The sequence below is a fragment of the Oryctolagus cuniculus genome, chromosome 18 (assembly GCF_051225735.1).
Source record: "Oryctolagus cuniculus isolate XC-2025 breed Fujian yellow rabbit chromosome 18, ASM5122573v1, whole genome shotgun sequence".
Lineage (NCBI taxonomy): Eukaryota > Metazoa > Chordata > Mammalia > Lagomorpha > Leporidae > Oryctolagus > Oryctolagus cuniculus.
The window spans coordinates 76418916-76444958 of NC_142884.1; the positions used below are offsets into that span (position 1 = coordinate 76418916).

At 61.8% G+C, this 26043-nt stretch overlaps 1 protein-coding gene across 1 annotated transcript; it reads right to left on the reverse strand.

Moving 5' to 3' along the window:
- Window positions 1-2: 2 nt before the first annotated feature.
- ZDHHC7 (zDHHC palmitoyltransferase 7) lies at window positions 3-25904 on the reverse strand. The gene is made up of 8 exons (XM_051847355.3): window positions 25661-25904; window positions 13007-13090; window positions 10037-10367; window positions 4914-5038; window positions 3020-3116; window positions 2608-2689; window positions 1874-2004; window positions 3-1446 (listed from the first exon to the last, which is right to left on the reverse strand). The coding sequence occupies exons 3-8, from the start codon at window positions 10349-10351 to the stop codon at window positions 1270-1272; spliced, it is 927 nt and encodes a 308-aa protein (XP_051703315.1). The 5' UTR covers window positions 10352-10367; window positions 13007-13090; window positions 25661-25904; the 3' UTR covers window positions 3-1269.
- Between the last annotated feature and the right edge of the window lie 139 nt (window positions 25905-26043).

A 26043-nucleotide genomic window follows, 5' to 3' on the forward strand; every position in this document is an offset into this window, starting at 1 on the left:
AGAACTGTCATTGGTTACTTTATTTCATAAAAAAGTTACATTGCAAGAAGAGGTTGACAACTCAAGAATCCTGGGTGTGCACAGACTTGCCGAGCCGCACAGGGCTCAGCCGCTGCGGGACTCCACTGACAGAGGACAGCCTCACGCCAGAGCCCAGGACACGCGAACCACCCAGGTGTGCAAATGAAGATGCAAGCCATCTCCGGAAGCAGATCTGGCTCCTGGCCCCCCAGCTGCGTCTGTCCCCCTGCTGTGACACGGCCGGTGCCCTGCCAACTCCCGGTCTGCTCGCTCAGCTGGCCCGTGCCCCCAGCGGGTTGCCTGGGCTGCCTTGGCAGTGGCAGAAGCCCTGGCCAGGACAGGGTGTGGGGTAATTAAGACAAACAGAACAGCCCCCGGCGGGGAGACCCAGCGGAAGCCCTGGACTGTCACAAGCCACTGCTGGACGCGGCCGGCGAGTTAAGGCAAGTCCCCGAGGGGAGCTGTTTGCGTTCTGGCCAAGTCTGTCACCACCTGGCCGGGGGTCCCCTCAGCGGCCCCTGCTTCTCCCCACACCTGTGTCAGCACGGCACTGCACGGCACGAGGCCGCCGCCTGTCTCGCTGAGGTGCCTGTCTACACTGCTAATTTGGTTGGAACATGAAAAAAAAACCAACCCAGTTCCACGGCCCTCAGCCGCTGTCTAGATGTTTAACTAAAGGGGAGCAGGGGCCCAGGGAAGCGCGCACGCCTGTTCTTTGGATCGAGACGCGCTCTGCCCGCAGTACGTCCACAGGGAGTGCGCCGTAGCGCCGCGCCCGCCCCTTCCCTGAGGCCTCGGCGTCCGCAGAACAGCTTGTCCGCCGGACACGGCCGCTGGAGGTCACGGCGCCTGAACACTGCTGTGGGACACACATGCACACACGCACAGTGCACACACACGCACACGGACTTCTGGAAGAGGCCTGGGGGCCTGCGCCGGGCAGCGGGCCATGTGCCGGAAGCTGCCCGTCCGTGCGAGGCACCCAGCCGTGGTGAAGCGCCGGGGGACGCCCTGACACGCCCGCGTGCAGAATTCTTGTTCCCTGCAGTGAGACTGAAGAGAGCTCAGTACACAGGACTCAGCAACCCCTGTGATCGCAAGAATTCCTAACGGATCCAGCTGCCCTCCGGTCAGCGGCACGGACAAGGCCTCAGCTTGCCCAGGGGTCACGGAGGCCAGGGAGCCGCGGACCCTGCAGACCCCGAGTGAGTGACGGAACGTGGCTGAGCTCCAGCCCGGCGGGCGGCCTCACACGGAGAACTCGGCGCCTCCCTTCCTGGGTCTCGTCTGTAGCCGTCGCAGTCGGAAGCCAACAAAGGGGTTCATCCAGAGCAGCGAGGGGGGCCCCCCAAAGACGGACTTCATCCCTTCCCACCGCAGCCTCCGCTCCCACGTGGGCTTCTCGCTTTTCAACCTCTCGATCTCCTGCAAGCAGAGGCAGGCGGGTGGGCGGCAGCTCTGGGACGCCCTGGCAGGCCGGGTCAGACCACACGGCCGTAACGGGGGCCGCCGCCAAGCTTCCGCCTCCCACACCATGGAGAGAGGGCGGCTCCAGCAAGCGTGGGCTCCCCTTGCAGCCCGGCCCCGACCCCAGCCCCGGCCCCACAGGCTGCAGGAGCACGGCCAGCCTCACTGCTGTCTGACTCCACACCAACACCGAGCGCCAACTCCACCCGCGGCACACGGTGAATGCTGGCGCTGCTGGGGCCCGGCCTGGCCCTCCCGAGACTGGAAGCTCGCGCACGCGTGTGTGACGACAGAGCAGCAGACACGGGGACCCACGCCCCTCCAGACCTCCGCTGACGCGGCGTCCCCCCCCCCCCCCCCGTGCACGGGGCGGGGCACAGCCTACCGTCTCGTCGTTGCATATCGAGTGGATCTGGGTGCCGAACATGACGGCCGTGAACGTGAAGAACAGAAGCCCCTCAAGGCACAGGAAGATCAACAGGATTACAGTTATCGGGGGAGAGAAGTCGCTGCACTCTGTGGACGAGAGCGTGGCTGGGACCGCGTGCACAGGAGCATGTCACGGGGCGGGGCGTGGTCTCAGCTCAGAGAGGAGCCCCGGGGCCGCCGGGCCAGCTCCCGGGGAAGTCTCACGCTGCCAGCAGGCACGGCCGCCGTGCCCGAGGGGCAGGGGAAGGCGCACACCCCACCTCCTGAGGCTGCCACGCCCACTGTGAGTATCTGGGTACGGAACTGCTTTTACAGCGCGGCCAACGCCGGGCAGCACGTGTTCCCTGGGGTGGGAAGGAGCTGCACTTCGGCTGGACAGCCAAGAACCGGCTCCGGCACCCCTGCCGAGGTCACCCAGTCAACACTGAGGCCGCCCTTGGCAGTGGCCAGCCGGCCACCCAGAAAACACGCACAAGGTCTGGTGAGAGAAACCTGTGCTCCCCCAGCCTCAAGCGTCTGCAGACACGAATACACGCGCCGTTGGAGGTGACCACAATTATGTGACCTCAGTACCTCGGCAAAATGGCCACGCTGAAGCCTAAGGAAATAAATAGTGATGACAGCCACAGTGCCTGCCTCCCGTATAGCTGCCCCTCGGCCCCCGTAACGTGACCCACGGAGTCGGCTCACCAGTCCACTGCCCACGGACGCAGGAGATGAACTGCAGCCCACAGAGGATCAGAGCGTGGATGGACGACAGCGCTATGTACATCTACAAGGAAGGGGAGCCGGTTAGCAATGCAGCCACGCGATCTCCCAGGAGCAGCGGCGGAGACGCACGCCACGCTGGCGCCTCCGCAGCGCGAGCGGAGGACCAGAGGCTGCCTGCCGCCTGCCCAGGACCACAGTGGACCAAGTGAAGTCACCACGCGGTCAGCAACAGCGGCATGCGGCCCGACGGGGAACAAGGCCCGGCGAGCACCGGCAGTCAGGCGGCCCAGTCTGCCCGTGGGGCCGCCCTCCCACGTCTGGGGTCTGAATAACCCCCCACCAGGGGAGCTTCTGGCTAAAGGGCTTCACACTCGGCGGCGGCGGTACTCACGGTGAAGAGCACAAAGAACCTCTGGTTCTTCTCCCCCACACAGTTGTTCACCCACGGGCAGTGGTGATCCATCTTCCGAATACACCTTTTGCAAATACTGAAAAGCAGAGTGTGTATTCAGCACCCACGCCCGAGACACGCCAGGGCACCGTAACTGCGGGAAAGCCGGGGAGGTGGACGGGGCGGCCGCCACAGTGCAGCCTCGCCGCTGCTGGAAGGCTCAGAGCCGGGGAACGCAAGGTCTGCTCCCCAGAGCCACGCGCCCCAGGTTCCCAAGCCCTCCCGACACAACCCGACCAGTCAAGGGCCCAGAGCTGCAAGCCTGCAAGTTAAAAGTCCCCTTCAATGAAACACAAAAGCTGACCGCTCACTGAGCGTGTTCCTGCCACGCCCAAGGCCACCTGACTGACTTGAAGCTGATTCGCTGTCAGCTGTGTTTCAGGGAGCTCGCGCGTGTCACCACACTGAGCCCAACACCCAGGGCAGCACACCTCCTCACGCCAGGGACGGCTGCACGGCGTCACCTCTCCCCACCTCAGCTTCTCAGCCTGATGTCTGTGTGCCCATCACCCGTAACCTGCCCATCACCCGTAACCTGCCCATCACCCGTGACCTGCCCAAAGTTCCCATTTCACCTTTTTACACAGATTTATTGTGCTCTGCAAGCCATCAAAGTTCACCCGCGGCACACACGAGCCAGTGACCCCGCCCCCCAGTGTCGGGACACGGCTGTCGTCCCCCAAGCAGCCCCGTGCTCTGTGCCCCCTCCCCAGCGCTAGGACACGGCTGTGGTCCCCTGAAGCAGCCCCGTGCTCTGTGCCCCCTCCCCAGCTCTGGGACACGCTGTGGTCCCCTGAAGCAGCCCTGTGCTCTGTCCCCCCCCCCAGCGCTAGGACATGGATGTCGTCCCCTGAAGCAGCCCCGTGCTCTGTCCCCCCCCCCCCCCACAACGCTAGGACACGGCTGTGGTCCCCTGAAGCAGCCCCATGCTCTGCCCCCCCCCCCCCAGCGCTAGGACACAGCTGTTGTCCCTCAAGCAGCCCCGTGCTCTGTGCCACCCCCCCACAACGCTAGGACACAGCTGTTGTCCCCTGAAGCAGCCCCGTGCTCTGTCCCCCTCCCCAGCTCTGGGACACAGCTGTCGTCCCCCAAGCAGCCCCATGCTCTGTCCCCCCCAGCGCTAGGACACGGCTGTCGTCCCCTGAAGCAGCCCCATGCTCTGTGCCCCCCCCCCAGCGCTAGGACACAGCTGTTGTCCCTCAAGCAGCCCCATGCTCTGTGCCACCCCCCCCCAGCGCTAGGACACGGCTATCGTCCCCTGAAGCAGCTCTGTGCTCTATGCCTCCCCCCAAGCTCTGGGACACGGCTGTCGTCCCCTGAAGCAGCCCCATGGCGCGTGCCCCTGGCTCCACGGCAGTCCAGCCCCATGCCGTGTTGTCCCCCCCACCCTCCTTCCCCCCGGGGTTACTGCTCCACTCTGACTACACCCCTTCCTCTGCTTTTTCTGGCACTTGTGTGGGTGTGAATCTTCTAGAACTTCCCCCGGCAGCCGTAAGGGAGACAGAGCCCCCTGGACTCTGGTTCTCTCCTGCCGGCATCCATCAGATGGTCCCCAGCTCATGCTCGGACGTTCATCTCGGCATATCCGACCCAGGAAGGGAAGACACCCTGCAGGTGCAGCCCCGCCCCGTGGTTGGGCCCTGTGACCATGACTTGGGGAGTGCAGGCACCGCCCGTCAGCCTCCCCTGCAGGAGCACACAGGCTGCCAGGGTGAGGGAGAAACCAGAGGGCGACCGCGTCAGCGGGAGCCGGGTGAAGGCAGATGCTGCTCAGCCTCCGCGGGACGCCGCCCGCCTGCTCCGGCCCTCCCGGTGCTGGGGCTCCCGCCGGTACCTGCAGTGGTGGGCGCGCTCGGGCTTGATGCAGCAGCACTTGGGGCACTTGTAGATCACCTCCCCGGGCTTGAGCTGCAAGCTGTCCATGTGCTCCTTGGTGGCGTTTCCCTTGGGCACCGCCCCCTGCGGGCAAGGAGGACGCTCTGACGTGGCGAGAAGCAGCTGAGCCCCAAGCCGCGAGTGTGCAGGGCCTGAGGCTCCCGTCAGCAAACCACAGGCGGTGCTGTAGCTGCCGCTTACAGACGACAACACGAGGAAGGACGGTGACCCTGACCGGGCTGGGAGCTCTATGTTCCACCAAAAACCAGCATGAAAATACACACAAAAACGAGTCCCCACTACCTCCCCCGCAAACTGAGAAACCGTCCGTGGGCTCTCCAACTTACCGCGGACAGGCCAGGACAAGGTGCTGGTGCCGCCCCTCCCGGTGCCCAGCCCCATGGGAGGGGTCTGGCCATGCTGCCACGGGGCTGTCCTGTCAGCCGCGAGGGAGCAGCAAACCAGATCTCCAAGTGGACCTATCTCGTGCTGTAGCGTCACCCCACACCGGGCGCTCGGCCGGGCTCACCGCGTGCCTCCACGCGCAAACCTGCCCACTGCGGCCCTAGTGCCAGAGGAGCCAGCCGCAGGCGGGCCAGGCGTCCCTCTGGAGCAGGACCACAGCTGGCGACCCAGGGAGGGGACATCCGGTCGGCGGCAGAGCTGAGCCGTGAACAAAGCGATACCAGACCCACGTCTAGGGTCCTGCTCCGCCCCCGCTCCTCCTCTGGAGACGCAGCAACGCCGGGGGGGGGGGGGGGACAGCGCGTGGGTTCTTGTGGGAGCCTCCAGCTCTCCTGCACCAGCTGTTCGTGCTCCTGCTGCTGCTTCCCCGCTGGGCAGGGCCTCCTTTAAGGATGGCCGTTAGCGAGTCTGTCATCAGCAGAGACCCTCTGAGGGGCATCCGTTCCGCAGCCCCTAGCGAAATCACGTGAAACAAAAGCCCAGAAACCGTGTCGGTTCTAAACCTGTGCCCGCCTACAGCCTCTGCCTCCTCGGTCAGAGCTCAAGCCAAACCCTTCTGTCCGCGTTCCCTCTCAACCCTTCGCTGATCCTCAGGGACCCCTACCCCCGAGTGAGGGATGCTGGACAGAGCTCATCTCCACGTGCCGCGGGTGGGCGTGTGCAAACGTCTGCCCTTGGCTGGTGGATGAGGTACAGAGCCCAGGGCGTGCAAGTAGTTAACAGTGAGAAGGGAAGAGCCGGGTGCCTGCTTCCGTCACTTATCTTTGTGTGAAGATTAAGGGGCGTGCCATCTCCCCACTCTGGGGTCCTCACACAGGCTTTGGACACCTTCGCTCCTCCCAGGGCCCGCATGTCTTACAGGTGAGTGCTGGTGTCCAAAAAAATGGGCAGTGGGGTTTTGTGTGTTTGCATGAGTGAGTGTAGCTTCGGGCCTTGGGAGTTGGCAAGACGGAGGGAAGGAGAGAGCAAAACCTTTGGAAGGTGTTTCTTGTCCCTGGGGATCCTGCTCTGCATCGCCTTAGTCCTCCACTGCGAACTGGGGGTGGGCGGGTGCCAGGGACTAAATCTTATAGAACAAAAACCAAACGCAGGAAGGCTGCGTCCCAGGGCAGTGGATGCCTGCGATGGCCTCGCGCTGGGAGAGACGCTTCTGGAAGCCGTGGCACTGGAGGCGGCAGGCAGAATCACGTGGCAGTTCTTGGCGCTTCAAGGTAGGGAAGAGGCCTCGAGCCAGGGCCTGGGCTCACAGGGAAACGACAGCGCTGGAGAGCAGGCCCCGGGAGGGGTCAGGGACGGCAGTCCATGCAGGCAGCAGGAATGAAGGGAGGACGCCTGGACGAGTGGCAAGAGGCAGCAGGGGCCGTGGGAGACCCCGAGCAGAGCTGGGCAGGGACCCCACAGTAGCAGACACATCACAGGAAGGAGACGCGGGGGGAGGGTGGCGTCGCCACCTGGCCTGACCGCAGCCGGCCTCCCCACGAGGGCTGAGCAGTCCTGTTTCCCCATCGTGGGAGCGGTTCTGGTCAAGACCCCACGGCTTCTAACACTCAAACTGTTCAGAGAAGCTCAGAAGTTAAGGGTGTCGGCCGGCGCCGCGGCTCACTAGGCTAATCCTCCGCCTGCAGCACCGGCACCCTGGGTTCTAGTCCCGTCGGGGCGCCGGATTCTGTCCCGCAACGCGCCAGCCGTAGCGGCCACTTGGGGGGTGAACCAATGGAAAAAGGAAGACCTTTCTCTGTCTCTCTCTGTTAGACAGTTAAGCGTGTCAACTCTGCTGCAGGCCACTCGGGTTTTACAGAGGCCTGACAGCCCCGAGCCCGTGTGCACCTCCATCTCAGACACGCAGGTGTCGTCCAGGACAGGAGACGGGAGAGGAGTTGGTGCAACAGGAGCTGAGCGGAGATGGCTCTCAAGGCGCAGCCAGGGGCTCCTGGGGGCCTGTTTGGAGGGGACGCTGGGCCAGAGCAGGAGCAGCCCCTCACAGCTGCAGACCCCAGCCCATGGCCAACACGGTCACCCAGGCCCTTGGGGCTGGCTGGCAGAGCCGATGCTGTGCACCAGGGGGTCCCAAGTGCCACTGCGGAGGCCGACAGCACCTGCCGCAATGGCCCAAGGGAGAGTGCCCATTTCCTCCATAGCGACAGCGACCCCCGCCCCCGGATCCCACCCACTCTCAGGTGAGAGAAGAACACACAGGACAGTGTGGACGCAGGGTCAGCTGGGCCTGGTCTGTGCAGCGGCCCTTCTGCCCTCTGTACCAGGAGAGCCGGCGTGCCAAGTGCAGGGACCCCAGAGACCGTGCACAGGGCGTCCTCCAGCCTGTCCCTCCGCTTCCTGGCATCCCACTCCACAGGCAGGGCTGAGGCACTCTCGCCCGGGGGCTCCTCAGACACCGTGACCCCGGCTGGCTGTACACGGACTCCCAGGGGCTTTTGCAGCATGTCCCTGGGGTACAGGCAGCATGGCAGAAGGCGAGCCACCCAAATGGACAAAGGCCTCAGCTAAGCATTTCTTGGAAGCTGACGTACACCTAGCCTGCAGGCCTGTGAAGAGATGCGTAGTATCGCTAGTGGTTAGGGAAATGCAAATCAAAACCACAGCGCGCAGCAAGGGTTGGTGAGGGCGCAGACAGGGCTGGTGGAGCCAGCAGTGCAGCCGCTGAGCATGGCCTGGCTCGGCCGAGCGCTGCTGCCAATGACCCGCGAGTCCACGCCTCAAGTCCCCACGAGAAGTGAACAGCCACACAGACGTCACGGCAGCACCATCCAGAACGGCCGAAGAGCGGAAAACCCCGGATGCCCATCACCTGGTGGTGACGACGGACAGGCATGCGTGGAGTGAAGGCCGACACCTGCACACAGGGACTACGGAGGGAAGCAGACACGGCCGCCCGCAGTGTGACCACTGCTGCGCCACGTCCAGGACGGCCAAGGCCCGAGACGAAAGCAGACAGGGCCGGGGAGGGGTTGCTCTACGGGTGACAAAAGCGTCCACACGTGCTAGTGGTGAGGGCCTGAGGCCGCCGGGGCGTGCGATGCTTTCAGCTCCGCCAGCCGCGCCTCACGCCTGCAACCTGACACGCGTGCACCCTGTCTCGGCACAGCCAGCTGCGCCTCACGCACCCCGTCTCAGCTCCGTCTCCAACACAGACCCCCGGCTCCTCCCCAGCCTAGCGCCGGGCTGCGCTCTGTGTTCTCGGCAGCGGCACACACGCAGCACCCCGAACTCATCTGCTGCTGGCACACCGGGTTTAGTCCCGGTCGGGGCGCCGGATTCTGGTTGCCCCTCTTCCAGGCCAGCTCTCCGCTGTGGCCAGGGAGTGCAGTGGAGGATGGCCCAAGTGCTTGGGCCCTGCACCCCATGGGAGACCAGGATAGGTACCTGGCTCCTGCCATCGGATCAGCGCGGTGCGCCGGCCACAGCAGCCATTGGAGGGTGAACCAATGGCAAAGGAAGACCTTTCTCTCTGTCTCTCTCTCTCACTGTCCACTCTGCCTGTCAAAAAAAAAAAAAAAAAAAAAAAGGCCCTCCCAGAAGGGAGGGGAGAGGTGGGACGGGGTTGGCTGCTGGGTGTCGGCAGGTTTAGAGGAACCAGGGAGAAACGCCCCTGTTAGCAGAGCTAAGGAGGCACTGAGCGACGTCTCCACTGCACGGGGCCTCCCGCACACACAGCAGGAAGCCTTGCACGACGCCCACGGGCAGGGACCTGCCTGGGGCCACAGCCAGGGAGACGGTCACCTGGACAGAGCTCCTCCAGGGAAACCTCCCAGAGAAACCCCTGATCTGCCGCACTCCACAGTGGAGCAACCGAGGGCAGCTCCAGGCAGCGGCGGGTGTGGCGCCCGCGGGCGTTCTGCCGGGAACGCGGAAATGAGCAGGACGCCGTCAGACCCCAGCCAGATGAGGCTCCCACCCACGGCAGCTCAGCTCCCAGCTGCCAAAGCCACGACCACCGCCGGTTCTCAGCCGACAGGGTCTCTGCCCTGGGGACCTCCACTCTGGTTTCCTCCAAGTAGCAGCCGCCCCTCCTCACCGGAGCCCCCCTCTCGGCTGCGCAGGCTGAGCCCTGCCTGGGACCGGATAACCAAGGGCACCGTTTGCTCCCGGTCTTAGCACAGGCCGGAAGCGTCCTGGATACCTCTGACCCTCAGCCTGAAGAACGGAAACCGGCCGCGTCCTGTCAGAAGACGTCAGCAAAGAGGAGCAAAGCGGCGGAACCGGACGAGCCCAGGCCTCAGCCCATCTCTGAGAGCACGGGTGGGGAAGGCCCTGCGGAGGCAGCCTCAATGGGACCTGAAATTCAATAAAGCTACAGCAGGCTAATTGCTGGGTTGGTAATTCTGTATGGTTTATGAATAATGCTATAAACATCTTTATGGCCCTTGGCAAAAAAAAAAAAAAAAAAAATGTTCCTCTGTTAGAGAGGATTAAACCAGAGAGCTGCCAAGCACCCTTGTCTGGCAGTCTCTCCCCATGAGCAAACAGCCGTAGGCCACAGCGCCCGTGGGCCACGACCTCACTCCTGGCTCAGCAAGCTTCCTCCCCAGCTAGCAGAGAAAGAGGTGAAGCAACAGCCCGCGGCCTCCGGGGCAGGGCCCTGCCCCAGTGCGCACTCACGGGGTCGGTGAGCATGGTCCGCAGGTGCGAGGACAGGGCGAGCACCGCCAGGCAGTTGAAGACGACCCCGTTGACCACGGAGTACCAGAAGTCCTTGGAGGGCAGCAGCATGACGAAGGTCACCACGAAGTCCGCGTAGACGACCAGAAGCCACGTCATGACGGCGCAGACCATGCCGCAGCCGTCGCGGATGAACCACACCCGGTCCGCCAGGTCGGCCTCGGAGGACGAGGAGGACGAGGAGTCGTAGTTGTCATTCTCAGTCAGCAGCGGGTGGTGCTCGACGTCCCGGAGTCGGTGTCCTGATGGCTGCATGGTTTCCCGGCGCACCCTGCAGGGGCGACAGCCGGTGAGGCTCACAGGACACGCACACGCACGCAGAAGCTTGCACACACCCCTGCGCATGAACACACCAGCTCACACACCCCCTGCACGTAAACACACCAGCTCACACACCCCCTGCACATAAACACACCAGCTCACACACATCCCTGCACACACACTCCTGCACACAGCTCACATGTACACACATCAGCTCGCACACACATACACACCAGCTCACACACATCCCTGCACACAGCTCACATGTACATACATCAGCTCGCACACACCCCTGCACAGCTGATACACACACGAGCACACCCCTGCACACAGCTCATATACACATAAGCTCACACCCCTGAACACACAAAGCTCGCACATACACAAAACTCAAGCACACCCCTGCACACACTCATATACACACACAAGCTCACACACACCCCTGCACACAGCTCATACACACACACACACACCTCTCTCAAACACACCACTCACACAAATACACACACCCACTCCTGCACACACCCACTTGAACACTCAATGTGATGTGTTTGTCTAAATGCACACAGCAGAAAAGAACAGAACCAGTTAAGATGTGAGTTTCCCAACCTTTCACATTCTTGTTTTACTGTCTAGACACACTAAACCGCACAGTACAGGTTCTGCCTACAACACAAAACTGTCACCTCCACGGCGACACAGCCACGCAGGGTCAGAGGTCCAGTCTGCGCAACATAGAACAGCAGCCTGCGCCCCAGAGTCCCGCACGGGATGCACACAGCACCCCCGAAGAGCACTCCCCGACGCCGACCAGCCATGCCCGGCCGCCCACTGTTTCACACGGGTGCCTGCTCGCGGAGCTCACGGTTCGCACCTGGCCCCTCTCTGTTCCCCGTTCACTCCCATTTCTCCCTCTTCTTTTCCTTTTTAAGATTTTTTTTTAAAGACTTATTAATTTGAAAGAGTTGGAGAGAGGGAGGGAGAGCCAGAAGGACCTTCCATCCACTGGCTCACTCCCCAAATGGCTGTAACGGCCAGGGCCGAGCTAGGCCACAGCCAGGAGCCTGGAACCCCGGGGTGGAGGGGCCACGTTCTGCTGCTTCCCCAGTGTGGCAGCCAGGACCTGCGCCAGCACTCACAGGGGAGGCCAGCGTTGCCCGGACGCCGGCGCCTCGCTCGCTCTGGCACCACGTGGCCATGTTTCTGTGGCAGGTTCCCAATTTCTCTCCACTGTCTTCAGCCCTTGAGCCCTGTTTCTAGAAGGCCCCTCACGCTGTTTGAATCTTGTTCAAGTTTCCTTCAGGTATCGACTCCTCCGCCAAAGTCATTCCTGTGAGACCTTCCCTGTATTTTTATATCCAGCATCTGGCTTCAGGAACTAAAACGTACTTTTCCTAGTGACCCTCCTCCACGTGCGGCCTTCTCCCATCGGGGTTCCATGGAGGAGCGGCACTCGTGGCCAGAGTTGCTGGCGTCGTCTGCTCACAGGGGAGAGGAAACGCCTGCGCCCTCTTCAGGCCTCCTCTCACTCACCTCTGTACCCAGGGCAGTCCTGCACACCTCTCCGCCCGCCCGAGGTCTCCCTGCCGCCCACCAGTGGTCCCCCTGTGCACCTGCGCTGTCTGGCACAGCCAAGGGCACGCTTGCTGAGGGCAGCTCAATACCAGACGCGGCCTCAGACCCCACTGGCCTGGTGATTTCACTGTCAGTTTCTCAGGGACTCGCCATCCAGGGCTCAGAGCACCAAGGACTGAGCCAGGGCCACCCTGCTTCACGGTTCCGTCTCAGGGCCACGCCCCACAGGGAGGGGTGCTTGGCTGGGCAGCAGGACAAGCCACGGTTCCACAGGGCACGAGGCTGATGGCGTCAAGTTCCACGCAGAAAGCAGGGCCTGGAGTCCCTGCCAGGCGCACAGGCCCACATCTGAGCCAGTGCAGCACAGCCTCCGTGCAGGGCCTGAGAGAACAGGACGCAGCCCCTGCGGGGGTGCCGACGGCAGGGCATCCGCACAGGAACCCCAACACCGGCTGTGCTAGGCCGGTGGCACCCAGACCCTGAGAGCCCGTGCTCTGTGGAGGTCCACACTCCCACTGCAAGTCAGCCGCAGGACAACCTGTGAGCCCCGTGTCACTGCGTCTCCGGAAAGCGACCGCGGACCGCAGCAAGGTCAGGCTGGACGCGTCCCGGTGCCAAGGGCGCCGCGTCCGCTGAGTCACTGCAGCACCCTTCATTAGTGCAACGGGAAGGGAGGGGAGGAAACGGAGAAAGCTCTCCTCCACACTGAGCCCGCTCCGAACCCTGGGAGCTCCCTGCAACAGCGACACAACACCGCAACGCACAGGCTTCTGGGAGCCAGCCCCGCTCACGCCCCCTCGGCCCCTGCGGAAGCCCGTCTCCAAGAGGCAGGCACGGGCCCGCCACACCGTCTTTCTCCTTCGCTGGTGACCTGATGGCATCCTGCCTGCGCCCCCAAGCCTGTCTCTGCATCCCCACGCGCCACGAAGCGCCGTCTCCCAGACGCTGAGGCCAGCGGCAGACCCCTCGCGTCCCGGGACACCCGCACATCCCGCTTCCTCCCACTCAATGCAGACTCCTTCTCCAAGGACCAACCCCGACGGCGGGAAGGCGGCCCTGTGCCGGCACACTCACCTCAGAGCCGGCCGCTGAGCATCACGGGGACGCTCGGCGCCTGCTGGTCAGGGTCTGGAGGCGCATGCTGCCGAGTGACAGGATCTGGAAGACAAGGAAGGACAGCTCCCTCGTTACCAAGTCCTTTCAGAGTGTACAGAAGTGACACGCATTCCCTGCCACGAAGCTCTGTCACTGGGAACTCGCTTAAGTGAGGAGTCGCTGCTCATCTAAGTTGTGCCGGACGCGAGCGACTTAGCTGAATCTGTCCAGGTTGGCCTCCTGCTTTTACTACGAGTCTGTGAGCCAGCACCCTCAGGGAGGACCCCAGGGGCCACCCAGACCCAACCTGGCTAGCCTTTATTTCAACCATCCACCGCTGCACTGAAGGGGCGAGAGAAGTGGGAAGCCCCAGACCAGCTCACCAGGAGGCGCGAGGGGGAGACGGTGAACGGGCTGGGGGTGCACAAGAGGCGGGCTCCTGCCATCATCGCACACGCTCTGGTGCGTCTCCCAAGACCCCAGAGCTCGCTCGGCTTCCTGTGTGCCCCGCCCCCACCAGGGCCAGGCTCTGCTACAGCGGCCTCTGCCCACTCCAGCCACTGCCAGATTCCTCAGGAGGCGTCCCTCGGCAGGGCGTGCACGCAGGCCCCTCCACGCCAGCTCAGGGTGGATCCCGAGCTGCTTAAAGAACCGAGGCAGCTTTAGAATGAGGTACCACCCAGTACGTTTATTTAAGTACCTGTGCAATGGGCAACAACTTGAAATGCTTAATAGCATTTTTTTTATTTGACAGGTAGAGTTATATAGACAGTGAGAGAGAGAGAGAAAGGTCTTCCTTCCGTTGGTTCACTCGGCGCTGCACTGATCCGAAGCCAGGAGCCAGGTGCTTCTCCTGGTCTCCCATGGGATGCAGGCCCCAAGCACTTGGGCCATCCTCCACTGCACTCCCAGGCCACAGCAGAGAGCTGGCCTGGAAGAGGAGCAGCCGGGACTAGAACCCAGCGCCCCAACCTGGACTAGAACCCGAGGTGCCGGCGCCGCAGGCGGAGGATTAGCCAAGTGAGCCGCGGCACCGGCCAATAGCATTTTGAATTGTTTTCCAGTGAGCTCGTGTGAACGACATTTAGAATCTGAAACCAGGGGCTGGCGTTCTGGCATAGCGGGTTAAGCCACCCCAAGACTCCCTGCTCTCGTACCAGAGTGCCCGTCTGCTCTGCTTCCCATCAGCTTCCTGGGAAAGCAGAAGCTGGCCCACGTCCTTGGGCGCCTGCCACCCATGAGGGAGACCAAGTGGAGCTCCTGGCTTTGGCCCCGCCCAGGCCTAGGTTGCAGCCATTTGGGGCGTGAACCAGCCGATGGAAGATCTCTGGTTCCCCCTCTCTCTTTCAATTAAATAAATCTTAAAATCTGAAACTGGCTTGCAAGCTATAGGACTGCCACTTGTAAGCGTTAGGTATGCAGCAGGATTTCTGCAATGAGACAAAATACCCAATCCGACGTTAAAAAGTAACGGTAAACGCTGACCCCATGACTCAGCAGTTCTACTGCTAGGTGTTTACCCAAGAAAAACGAACGCAAAACTTGTACTAGATCCCTTCATAGGGGACTGGCGCTGTGGCACAAGCATCCCATGTGGGCACCGGTTCGAGTCCCGGCTGCTTCACTTCCAATCCAGCTCTCTGCTGTGGCCTGGGAAGCAGTGGAAGATGGCCCAAGTCTATGGGCCCCTGTACCCACGTGGGAGACTGGAAGAAGCTCCTAGCTTCAGATCGGCCCAGCTCCGGCTCTTGCAGCCAAATGGGGAGATCTCTCTGTCTCTCCCTCCCTCTTTGTAACTCTGCCTCGCAAATAAGTAAATCTTAAAAAAGAAAAACCGCTCACAGCAGCTTTATATCCCGAAACTAGAAACCCCCGAGTGTTCATCAACAGGAGGTGACTTTTAACCACTGTGTATCCTCATAAACCGACGCGCTTCTGCAAAGAAGGGAAGGATCCCCGATAGAAGCCGCAGCACAGATCTCTAAGATGCTGTGCTGGGCACAAGAGGCCAGAGGAGCGCGCAGTGTCTCCACCCGCAGCCAGGAAGACCACTCCACCTGCGAAGAACAGAGCAGGGTCTGAGCACAAGCCCAAGGTCACGCTCAGCTGATGGCTACACCTAGACAGGGAGGCAGGTGACACAGCAATGTGTGTGTCTTTTTTAAAGATTTATTTATTTGAAAGGCAGAGTTACAGAGAGGCAGAAGCAGAGAGAGGTCTTCCATTTGCTGGTTCACTCCCCAAATTGCTGCAACTGTCAGAGCTGGGCTGATTCGAAGCCAGGAGCTATGAGCTTACTCTGGGTCTCCCATGGGGGTGCGGGGGCCCAAGCACTTGGGCCATCTTCCACTGCTCTCCCAGGCCACAGCGGAGAGCTGCGTCAGAAGAGGAGCAGCTGGGACTATAACTGGTGCCCACATGGGATGCCGGCACTGCAGGTGGCCGCTTTACCCGCTGTGCCACAGCACCCACCACACAATATGTGTTTGTAAGACGAAATTCAACGAGCTGTTAAAAAACACCAATGAGGGGCTGGCACTGTGCTGTAGTGGGTAAAGCTGTTGCCTGCACTGCCAGCATCCCATATGGGTGCCGGTTCAAATCCTGGCTGCTCCACTTCCGATCCAGCTCTCTGCTATGGCCTGGGAAAGCAGTAGAAGATGGTCCAGGTCCTTGGGCCCCTGCACCGGCGTGGGAGACGGGGAAGAAGCTCCTGGATCCTGGCTTTGGATCAGCACAGCTCTGGCTGTTGCAGCCAATTGGGGAATGAACCAGCGGATGGAAGATCTCTCTTTCTCTTTCTCTCTTTCTCTGCTTCTCTTCTCTCTGTGTAACTCTGACTTCAAAATAAAATAAATACATCTTTAAAAAACACGCACACCAGTGAAGTACACACTTACCTTGCGCACTGCATGTCTCATCACACAGTGCTCGCGCCCTGACCGCCACGCTACTGGGAGGGGGGTAACCAGCACAGGCACTGTGGCACGACGAAGGGGAGAGGGAACAGGCAGCCGCACGCACCGCTCCTCAGCGTCCGGAACCGCCTCGTGTCTATTTTTATCTCACTTCAAGCAGTCTGAAACTCCTCCCTCACCATCTTCCTTGACTGTGAGCAGAAACGTGTTTCTCATTAAGGCACTGAAAACAAGCAAGTAAACAAAGACAGCGGCGTTCTGTGGTGACCAGCCACTACTAAAAAGCCAGGGTGTAATCACTTTAGCGTTCCTGCCCTGCTGACGAGGTCTCCCCTCGGGTCTGGAGCCGTGTTTATGTGAGAACTCAAGCTGTGCGGACTCATCAGCGCGTCACTACTCACACGCCCACTGGTGACCGATACAACACAGAAGTAAGCGAGCTGCCGCAGGCACGGACAGGCAGCACACGGCGATGCCGCCAGGGATCTGCCTGATTCCAACAGCCGTGGGCGGGGCCTGGAACCCAAGGCACAGGAGCGGCCTCGTAGAACACTGCGCCAGGTGCTGTTCCCCACACCAGGAGGGGACCACGAAGCTAATTCTGTCTAGAGAACAGAGAACGTATCGACAGTGACGACAGCCTGGGTGGGCCCTGCAGAGGAGCCAGGCACGGACAAGAGGACAGCACGGGAGGTGCACAGAGGAACAGGGCACACGGCGCAAAGGAGGGCGTGACGGAAGGCCTGGGCTGCGGCTCGCTAAGCAAGCCCTCTGAGCGCCGCGTGGCTGCAGCAGGTGGCACCAGAACTTGGGAACATGGATGACATTGAGGAGAGAGCACGCTGGCAGGAGGAAGACTAGCAGCCAGCAGAGACCACGGAGGCAAAGGCGGGGACAGGGCCTGGCGCGGCGGCCAATGGGGGAACGCCAGGGGGCAGTGCCGCCAGCGTTTCTGCCCCAGGGCCTCCAGCTTCTGGAACTTGGGGTTCATGGGAGCTGAGGCGCAAGGCTGGGAGCCTGGGCAACACAGGCAGGAAAGGGAGGAAGTGGGCAGGCCAGGGCGTCCTGGAGGGGGAGGGCTGGCGGGCCCCAAAGTCCGCAGCAGCCGACCACCCGATGGAGCACCCCGATGGAGCACCCAGGGCCAGCTGGGTCGCCGCAGGCCTCTTCCTCCTGTTTCAGTAACTAAGTGCTAAGACAGGAGACTGAGTGGTGAGAAACACAAAGAAGCAAATGTTTCAAACTGCAAGCATGTGATGGTCATCTACAGCTAGAAGGAAAAGGGTGTGGGCCGGCGCCGTGACTCACTAGGCTAATCCTCTGCCTGCGGCGACGGCACCCTGGGGTTCTAGTCCCAGTCGGGGCACCGGATTCTGGTCAGGGCGCCGGATTCTGTCCAGGTTGCCCCTCTTCCAGTCTAGCTCTCTGCTGTGGCCAGGGAGGGCAGTGGAGGATGGCCTAAGTACTTGGGCCCTGCACCCCATGGGAGACCAGGAGAAGCACCTGGCTCCTGCCATCGGATCAGCGCGGTGCACCGGCTGCGGCGGCCATTGGAGGGTGAACCAACGGCAAAGGAAGACCTTTCTCTCTGTCTCTCTCTCTCACTGTCCACTCTGCCTGTCAAAAAAAAAAAAAAAAAAAAAAAAAAAAAAAAAAAAACAAACCAAAAAACAAACAAAAAAAACAAAAAACACCCCTCGTGTGTCATCCAGTGTTCGCGACGATCCTTAAGCAGTTCCTGGTCCCCCCACTTTTCAGGGAAGCCCCCTTAGTTCCACAGGATTTAAGGACCCACCCAGCGACAGCGAGTGAAGTATCAGAGTCAACCCCAGGTCCCTGCACCCCACCCCTCCGGTGCTGCTCTCTGGGGTGACCACGCCCACGAAGCAGCTGCGCGGAAGCTGAACAGCGCGTGCGCCCCGCTGGCCGACTGAAACCTCGGACTGAAAGCACGAAGCTACGTGGCCCCCGTTCGTTCTTCCTAATTTTGTACTTTGAACTTTTCTTGCAACTACAAAAGCAATGTAGGTTCAAGGCAAGCTTCTATTTTTAAAGGATAAGGTAGGGGCCAGCATTGTGGTAGGGCAGGTTGAGCCGCTGTCTGCTCCACTTCTGATCCAGCTCCCTGCTAACGTGCCTGGGAAAGCAGTGGAGGATGCCCAAGTGCTTGGGCCCCTGCACCCCTGTGGGAGACCCGGAAGGAGCTCCTCCCTCCTGGCTTCAGCCTGGCCCAGCCCAGTGCAGATGTTGCAGCCATCTCGGGAATGAATCCACAAACGGAGGATGCCTCCCTCTGTCTCTCCCTCCTCTGTGTGACACTGCCTTTCAGATACATGAATAAATCTCTCGGAAAAAAAAAATGAGGGTCCAGGTTTGCACACCCAGGACAAGGAGCCCTAGAGAAGGAAAGGGTGGGAGAGAAAGAAGCTGTGAGGAAACTGGAAAGACAAGGCAGGGACAGGCTGAGCCGATGAAGCACTCCCGGGATGCCACGGGAGCAAGCACCCGAGTCGGGGTGGCTGACCCAAGCCCCGCGTGCGGCAGCAGGCGCCTATGATGACCACTGCGACACAGGTGGCCTGCAGGGACTGAGGAGGACCCAGAGGAGGTGGACGGGCAGGGCAGAGGCCGGGAGAAAGCCGAGTGTCACAGGGAACGGTAAACCCTTGTAGGTGGCCACGCCAACAGGCTGGTGCAGAGAGGCCGAGCTGATGGGAGAAAGACGGCCGAGCACTCAGGTCAGCGGCCCTGTGATACAGCGAACCCGAGTCGGGTGAGGGACTAGAGCGCCAGGCCCTCGTCACAGCACTCAGATGAGCTACCCAGAGCGCCCCCGTCACCGCGTCCCCAGCCCAGCAGCAAACACGCGGTTTATGCTTTCAAACCAGCACTGTCCGCCACAGCAACGTGGTATTCCTTGTCACGTTCCCGCATCCGAAGGAGAGTACCAACCCAACTAAAGCCGACTCTCAACCCCTTCTGGCATCTCAGGCACACCGCACAGGAACTGTGTTGAACCCTCTTATAAAGGCCTTTTCTATTAAAATGCTCAATCACTCTAAATACAGAAAAGCACTCGGACAGCCCAAATCAAAACTATGGCAAACGGAGAGAACACATGAGGCAGCCGAGGAAGTGTGGGCCTGGAGAGATGGAGCCAACCCCGTGGTGGGCGGGGAGCGCAGCCTGCACGGTTTCCTGCTAGCCACACCCACTCTCTTACCAGACATTTCTCCACGGATCTCTGTACACGGGGAGATGCCAGGCTTGATCCCGGATTCCCCCTTAACTACCAAATCTACATGCGGTCCAGAAATAATCCCAGGGGGCCTCAGCCCCAGGCAGTGGAAAAAGAACACTGCACCTGGAAAGCGACTGCGGCCGGGGGCCGGGGGCCGGGGGTCAGCAGGGAAGCACCACGCCCATCCTCAGAGCCCACTCTTCCCGGAGCAACACCGGGCCCAGACCATCGAGCTGCCGACACCAGAAACAGACCCACCCCTCATGCATGGCTTCGTCCTACCGCCCCACGTCAGCACGTGCTGTGGGCTCTGCCCGATCTGACTACCTCTTCCGTCTCCCCCCAACAAGGTACCGTGAACTCATGTGTGGCACGACTCATGCCCTCTCCCAGCCAGCCCCTTTCTACACTCAGTGCCTCTCCTCTCCCAGCAGCCAGGCCCCTCTCAGCACCCAGCGTGGCCCTTCACAGGAACCAATCAGATCACGCCAATCCCTGAAACCACTCCCGTCTGCAGACCTCTCCCGGGCCCAGCAGCAGGTCCTCCGTACGTTCCAGCCTCCACAGCGTTCGCTGAGCGTGCTCCAGAGAGCAGGGGCTACGCTGGAGGGAGACGAGGCAGAGTGGGGAGAAGCCAGACACGCAGGAGACGTATGTGAGGCCTGTCGCCAGGGCCACAGCCTAACTCTGAGAGGCAAAGGCAGCTACTTGCAAAAATCCCAGCAAGGTAACGACACCTCGAGAACTCGACATCCAGAATGAACCCCGGCATTCCCAGGGGACGGCTGAGCACGCGTCAGACCGGTGGCCCCACCTCTCCCACACCTTCCTCAGCACAACGCTGTTTAACAGGAAACGGACTCCTACAACGTCGACGCCAGGTTCATCGAAATCCAAAATAGGAAACTGACACACCAGCGAATCAGAATACTTCACAAAGTTCCTGGGCAGTGTGGATTATACAAACACTATGGGGGGGGGGGGGGCAGCGCCGCGGCTCACTAGGCTAATCCTCTGCCTGCGGCGCCAGCACACCGGGTTCTAATCCCGGTTGGGGCGCCGGATTCATCTTCAGGACAAGGAAACCGAGTCCTGGACAGCCAGTGGGCAGCTTGTCACACACACAGGCTGTGAAGGTGCAGCCAGGACCCACTGGCGCCTCCACCAAAGCACCGCCTCCCAGAGCAAGGGCTTTACACTGCATTCCGGGAGGAGTAAATGGGTGTGGGACACACAGAATTCTCAGGGCTCAAAGTACGTCCATGACACTGCTGCTCGTCTCAAGAGACACTGGGGGCCTGTGCTGTGGCGCGGTAGGTTAATCCCCTGCCTGCAGTGCCGCCATCCCATATGGGCACCAGTTTGAGTCCCGGCTGCTCCTCTTCCGATCCAGCTTTCTGCTTGGCCTGGGAAAGCAGTGGAGGATGGCCCAAGTGCTTGGGCTCCGGCATCCATCTGGGAGACCCAGAGGAAGCTCCTGCTCCTGGCTTCAGATCAGCCCAGCTCTGGCCTTTGCAGCCATTTGGGGAGTGAATCAGTGGACAGAAGACCTTTCTCTCTGTCTGTCTATAACTCTACCTTTTAAATAAATTTAAAAAATCTTAAAAAAAAAAAAAAAGAGAGAGAGAGACACTGGAAGAGGCAGGAGTGTGGTGCAGCAGGTGAAGCCCCAGCTGCACTTCTGATCCGGTTTCTTGCTAATGCATCCTGAGGACGGCTCAAGTGCATGGGCCCACGCCACCACACAGGAGATCTGGATGGAGTTCTGGGCGCCGGGCTTCGGCCTGCCCAGTCCTGGCTCTTGTGGCCACCTGGAGAGTGAACCAACGGACAGGAGATCTCTGTCTCTTCCTCTCTCTCTGTATCTCTTTCAAACAAATCCTTAAAAAAGAACTATATGATACTGAAACAACAGAAGGCCTGATACTGGCCCCATAGGAACTCGGATCTTATGAAAGGATTAAAAGGATTCTAGCAAATGTTTTTCAGGAATGGATCAGAAGCTGGTGGCGCCCAGAACTAAGAGTAGCAAGGTTAGCACAGGTCTGTAGATGGAGGTAAGGAAGCAAGGGAAAGGGAAGACCACGCGGCGAGTAACAGTGAACGCTACTCAGCCCCATGACAGGGCCCAAGGCACGGACACGACGACGCAGGGCTCTCCCTTCCTCGGCAGCTGGGGTGGGAGACTGACAGGCGCTGAGGCACACGCGCGTCAGAGGAAACCAAGGTCAGGACTCTCCCAGCTCCTTCCTCCTGCAGCATCTACGCCATCTGTCAAGGCCGAGGAAAGCAGGAGGGTGCCATGTGGTAAAGAATTTAACCCTGGGGCGGTGCTGTGGCCCAGAGGGTGAGGCTGCTGCCTGTGGCACTGGCAGCCTAGATGGGCACCGGTTGGAGTTCTGGCTGCTCCACTTCCAATCCAGCTCCTTGATAATGTGCCTGGGAAAGCAGCACAAGACGGCCCGAGTGCTGGGGCCCCTGCACCCACGTGGGAGACCTGGAGGAAGCTCCTGGCTTCACAAAGGTCCAACTCTGGCAGCTGTGGCCATTTGGAGAGTGAACCACCAGACAGAAGACCTTTCTCTCTCTGACTCTGCCTTTCAAATCAATCAATCAAAAATAATAATCATCTAAGGGTGGTGCTATGGCGTAGTAGGTGAAGCATCCGCTTATAGCACTGGCACCCCCACAGGCTCCAGTTTAAGTCCCGGCTGCTCCTCTTCCGATCCAGCTCCCTGCTGTGGCCTGGGAAAGCAGTGGAGGATGGCCCAAGCGCTTGGGCCCCGGTACCCGCGTGGGAGATCCAGAAGAAGTTCCTGGCTTCGAATTGGCCCAACTCCAGCCACTGCGGCCATTTGCAGGGTGACCCAGCAGATGAACTTCTCTCTCTCTCTAATTCTGCCTCACAGATAAAAAAATCTTTTTAAAAAAATAATTTTTTTTCAATCAACCATATCAGAAAAAGGACTGGCTTCTGTCCTTGGCCAGCAACGTGATTTAGGGTGGGGTCTGGCCACATCCAAAAGACAAAAAAAATGTGATCTGAGGGGGAGCTGGGGTCACACAGTGTCTACACAGAAACAGATCAGCCGCAAGAGCAGTCCATCCATCAGCCAGGCTCACGTAACGGAGGCCTCGCGAAACGGGACAGCGGTGCTCAGGTGAGCGTCCCTGGGACGCGAACATTCACCACGGCCGCCCTGACGGCACAGGGGAGCAGCCAGGGCCCCGGGCACGCATCTCGGCTGCCGTGATGGCACAGGGGCAGCGGCCAGGGCCCTGGGCACGCACCAGGGCTGCCCTGACAGCACGGGGGGCCAGCTAGGGCCCCGGGCACACACCAGGGCCACCCTGATGGCACAGAGAGGGCGACCAGGCCCCAGGCATGCACCAGGGCCACCCTGACGGCACAGAGAGGGTGACCAGGGCCCCGGGCACACACCAGGGCCGCCCTGACGGCACAGGGAGGGCGACCAGGGCCCCGGGCACGCACCAGGGCCGCCCTGACGGCACAGGGAGGGCGACCAGGGCCCCGGGCACGCACCAGGGCCGCCCTGACGGCACAGGGAGGGCGACCAGGCCCCGAGCACGCACCAGGGCAGCCCTGACGGCACAGAGAGGGCGACCAGGCCCCGAGCACGCACCAGGGCCGCCCTGACGGCACAGAGAGGGTGACCAGGGCCCCGGGCACGCACCAGGGCCACCCTGACGGCACAGGGAGGGCGACCAGGCCCCGAGCACGCACCAGGGCAGCCCTGACGGCACAGAGAGGGTGACCAGGGCCCCGGGCACGCACCAGGGCCGCCCTGACGGCACAGGGAGGGCGACCAGGGCCCCGGGCACGCACCAGGGCCACCCTGACGGCACAGGGAGGGCGACCAGGCCCCGAGCACGCACCAGGGCAGCCCTGACGGCACAGAGAGGGTGACCAGGGCCCCGGGCATGCACCAGGGCCGCCCTGATGGCACAGGGGAGCGACCAGGGCTCTGGTCACATGCCACTTCCCTGACTCCGCCCCGCAGGCTTCTGCTCAGGACTGGTTTTATTTGCAGCCTTTCCCTTAATACACCCTAACGGTGACATACACACCTCGAGTTCCGTGAGGCCTTCCTGTGGGCTGTGCCCCCAAACTCTGCAGCTAGCTGAACGCTTCTCACAGCTCCCAGCTGAAGGGCCAGGCCAGCTGGGAACGCCCACTCTGAAGACTGCTTTGGGAACAAGCATGCCCAGTGAGAACGCACCTTGACCTTACACTTCACACTCTGCTCCAGTACTTGGACCCCAATTAAAACTGTTTAATTAATGAGTGTATTTATTTTTATCTATCTGAGAGGCAGACAGACAGCTCCCATTTGCCGGTTCAGGAGCTGGGCGCCCAATCCAGGTCTCCCACGAGGATGCAGAGACCCTGGTACCCTAACCCACCGCCCGGAAGCTGGAATCAGGAGTGGAACCGGGCTATGAACCCAGGTACCCCACCATGGGAGGGGCCATCCTGAGCAATGTCTCACTCACTTTGCCAAATGCCAGCTCCAAAGTGGCTTTTTCTAAAGAAACATAGCCCAGGACCGGCATCTTTGTGTAGCGGGTAAAGTCGCGGCCTGCAACGCGGACATCCCACGTAGGCGCTGCCTGTGTCCCGGCTGCTCCATTTCCAATCCAACTCCTTGCGAATGAGAAAGGCAGCGGAAGATGGCTGGGCCCCTACCATCCACTGGGAGACGCGGATGAAGCTCCTGGCTACAGCCTAGCCAGGCCCTGGCTGTTGTGGCCATCCCGGGCGTGAACCAGCAGATGGAAGACCCACTGCCCAGATGCTGCAATGGCCGGAGCCGCACCGATCTGAAGCCAGGAGCCAGGAGCTTCCTCCAGGTCTCCCGCACAGGTGCAGGGCCATCTTCTACTGCTTTCCCAGGCCACAGCAGAGAGCTGGATCAGAAGTGGAGCAGCCGGACTCGAACCGGCGTCCCTATGGGTTTTACCCTGCCACAGCACCGCCCTCCTCTTTCCTGCTGCTGCAGATCTGTGTGTGCAGTTCTCCACGCAGGACACTGCGAGCTCAGCCCAACGCCGGCTGCGCACGGGAAGTCTGCCCAGTGCTCTTTGCTCACATGAACCACGACTGAACGACTTACATCATCGCGAGTCCAGGCCGGCAGGCAGCAGTTCCTGCGAGAAGTTGAAAGTAGGTCTGCACCAAAGGTCGCGGCATGGGGCCGGCGCTGTGGCGCAGCGGGTGAAGCCACCGCCTGCACTGCCGGCATCCCATACAGACGCTGGTGCGAGGCCCAGCTACTCCACTTCCCATCCAGCTTCCTGCTGTGGCCTGGGAAAGCAGCAGAAGATGGCCCAAGTCCTTGGGCCCCTGCACCCACGCGGGGGACCCGGAAGAAGCTCCTGCCTCCTGGCTTTGCGGCCAATTGGGGAGTGAACCAGAGGGTGGAAGGCCTCTCTCTCTGCCTCCCTTCTGTGTAACTCTTTCAATTAAACAAACAAATCTTTGGAAAGGTCAGGGCAGCGAGCGCTGCTCTCCCACACCCCGCTCCCTGCAGGAGGCTCCGTGTCACAGCGCAGTAGGAGCGGGGCGCCAGGCTCCACTTCATCGGCCTGCTCTGGGCAGGTCAGAGGCAGCTCGGGGCGCCCAGCCACGCTGGCCCCTTGTGTCCCACCCCGCCACTCCCGGGTGTGCGTCAACCAGTCTACCTCCCTCCAGCAGGCCAAATCCAGACCCCTGTCTCCACCCCTTCTGCTTCCCAGCGCGGGCACAAACGCGTTTCCCGGACAGCACCAGCCTCGGGCCGCCCCGGGGCGAGCGCCCACTTCCCGGTCGGCAGCCGGCCAGCCGCCCCGCGGGCACGCGGACCAAGGTGACTCCGGGGACTTCAGGTGAGGGCAGCTCGCGGTCACCACCCAGAGCCGGAAGCGATGGAGCCGGACTTCCACGTCCAGCGCACGGGGGCAGCCGGAGCCGAGCCGATCGCCGCAGGCACGGAGCGCTGCCGCGCACGGCGCCGTCTGCACTCGGACCAGGGCGGCCGCAGCCCGGACAGCGCAGCCGAGCAGGCAGCAGTCCGGCCGTCCTCAGACAGCGGTTGTTCACCAGCGCATGGCTGTCTCCACCGCCTACAGCCCCCCGAGCGCCGCCCTATCCACGGCCCGGAAGGCGGGCACCGAGTAAACGCCGCACAAGGCGGGGAGGGACACGGGCGTTGCAGAAGCCCCAGGGCCACGTGCGAGAAAGCCCATTGTAATCCGTGCCCATAAACAACCATAAAACCACCCCCTCATTAGCCGCGCGGGAGCGGAGCGCGCCGCCCGAAGCCAGGCAAGCAGCGGGGCTGCGCCTCGGGCCCGACCGCGACGGCGGCCGGGAGCCGCAAGGAGAGGCCGGGCGCCGGCGCAGAGCCCGCGGGGCTCCGGGGAGCGGCTGCGCCGCGGGCGTGAGCGCCGGCTCGGCGCGGCCCCCGCACTCACCCGAGGCCCGGGCGGGGTCGCCCGGCGCTGCGGCTCCTCCCGGGCGGCGGCGGCGGCGGCGGCGGCTGCAGCCGAGGCAGCGCCGCATCATGCGGCCGCGCTCATGGCCGGGCCGGAGCGGGCCCCGCGGCGCGGCGCGGCGCGGCGCGGCTCGGCTCGGGGCCGGGCGGGAGAGGGCGAAGCCGGGCGGACGCGCGAGCCCTCAGCCCTGGCTGGAGCGCCGGGCCGAGCGGCCGCCGGAAGTGAACCCTGCGGGGTCAGCGGCGCCGCGCCTGCGCAGTGGCGGCCGCGGTCGGGGCGCGGGGCCCCGGAGGCGGAGTGCGGGGCCGAGCAGGCGCCGGCTGGGACGGAGGGTCTGAGGACTGGCAGTTCGCGGAGGAAAG

Coding starts and splice junctions, on each gene's coding strand:
- ZDHHC7 (XM_051847355.3), bottom strand. CDS start 10,351: ATGCAGCCATCAGGACACCGACTCCGGGACGTCGAGCACCACCCGCTG. Junction 2,005..2,607: donor CGTCCGTGGGCAGTGGACTG/GTGAGCCGACTC, acceptor TCTCGTCCACAG/AGTGCAGCGACTTCTCTCCC. Junction 1,447..1,873: donor CGATATGCAACGACGAGACG/GTAGGCTGTGCC, acceptor CTCTGCTTGCAG/GAGATCGAGAGGTTGAAAAG.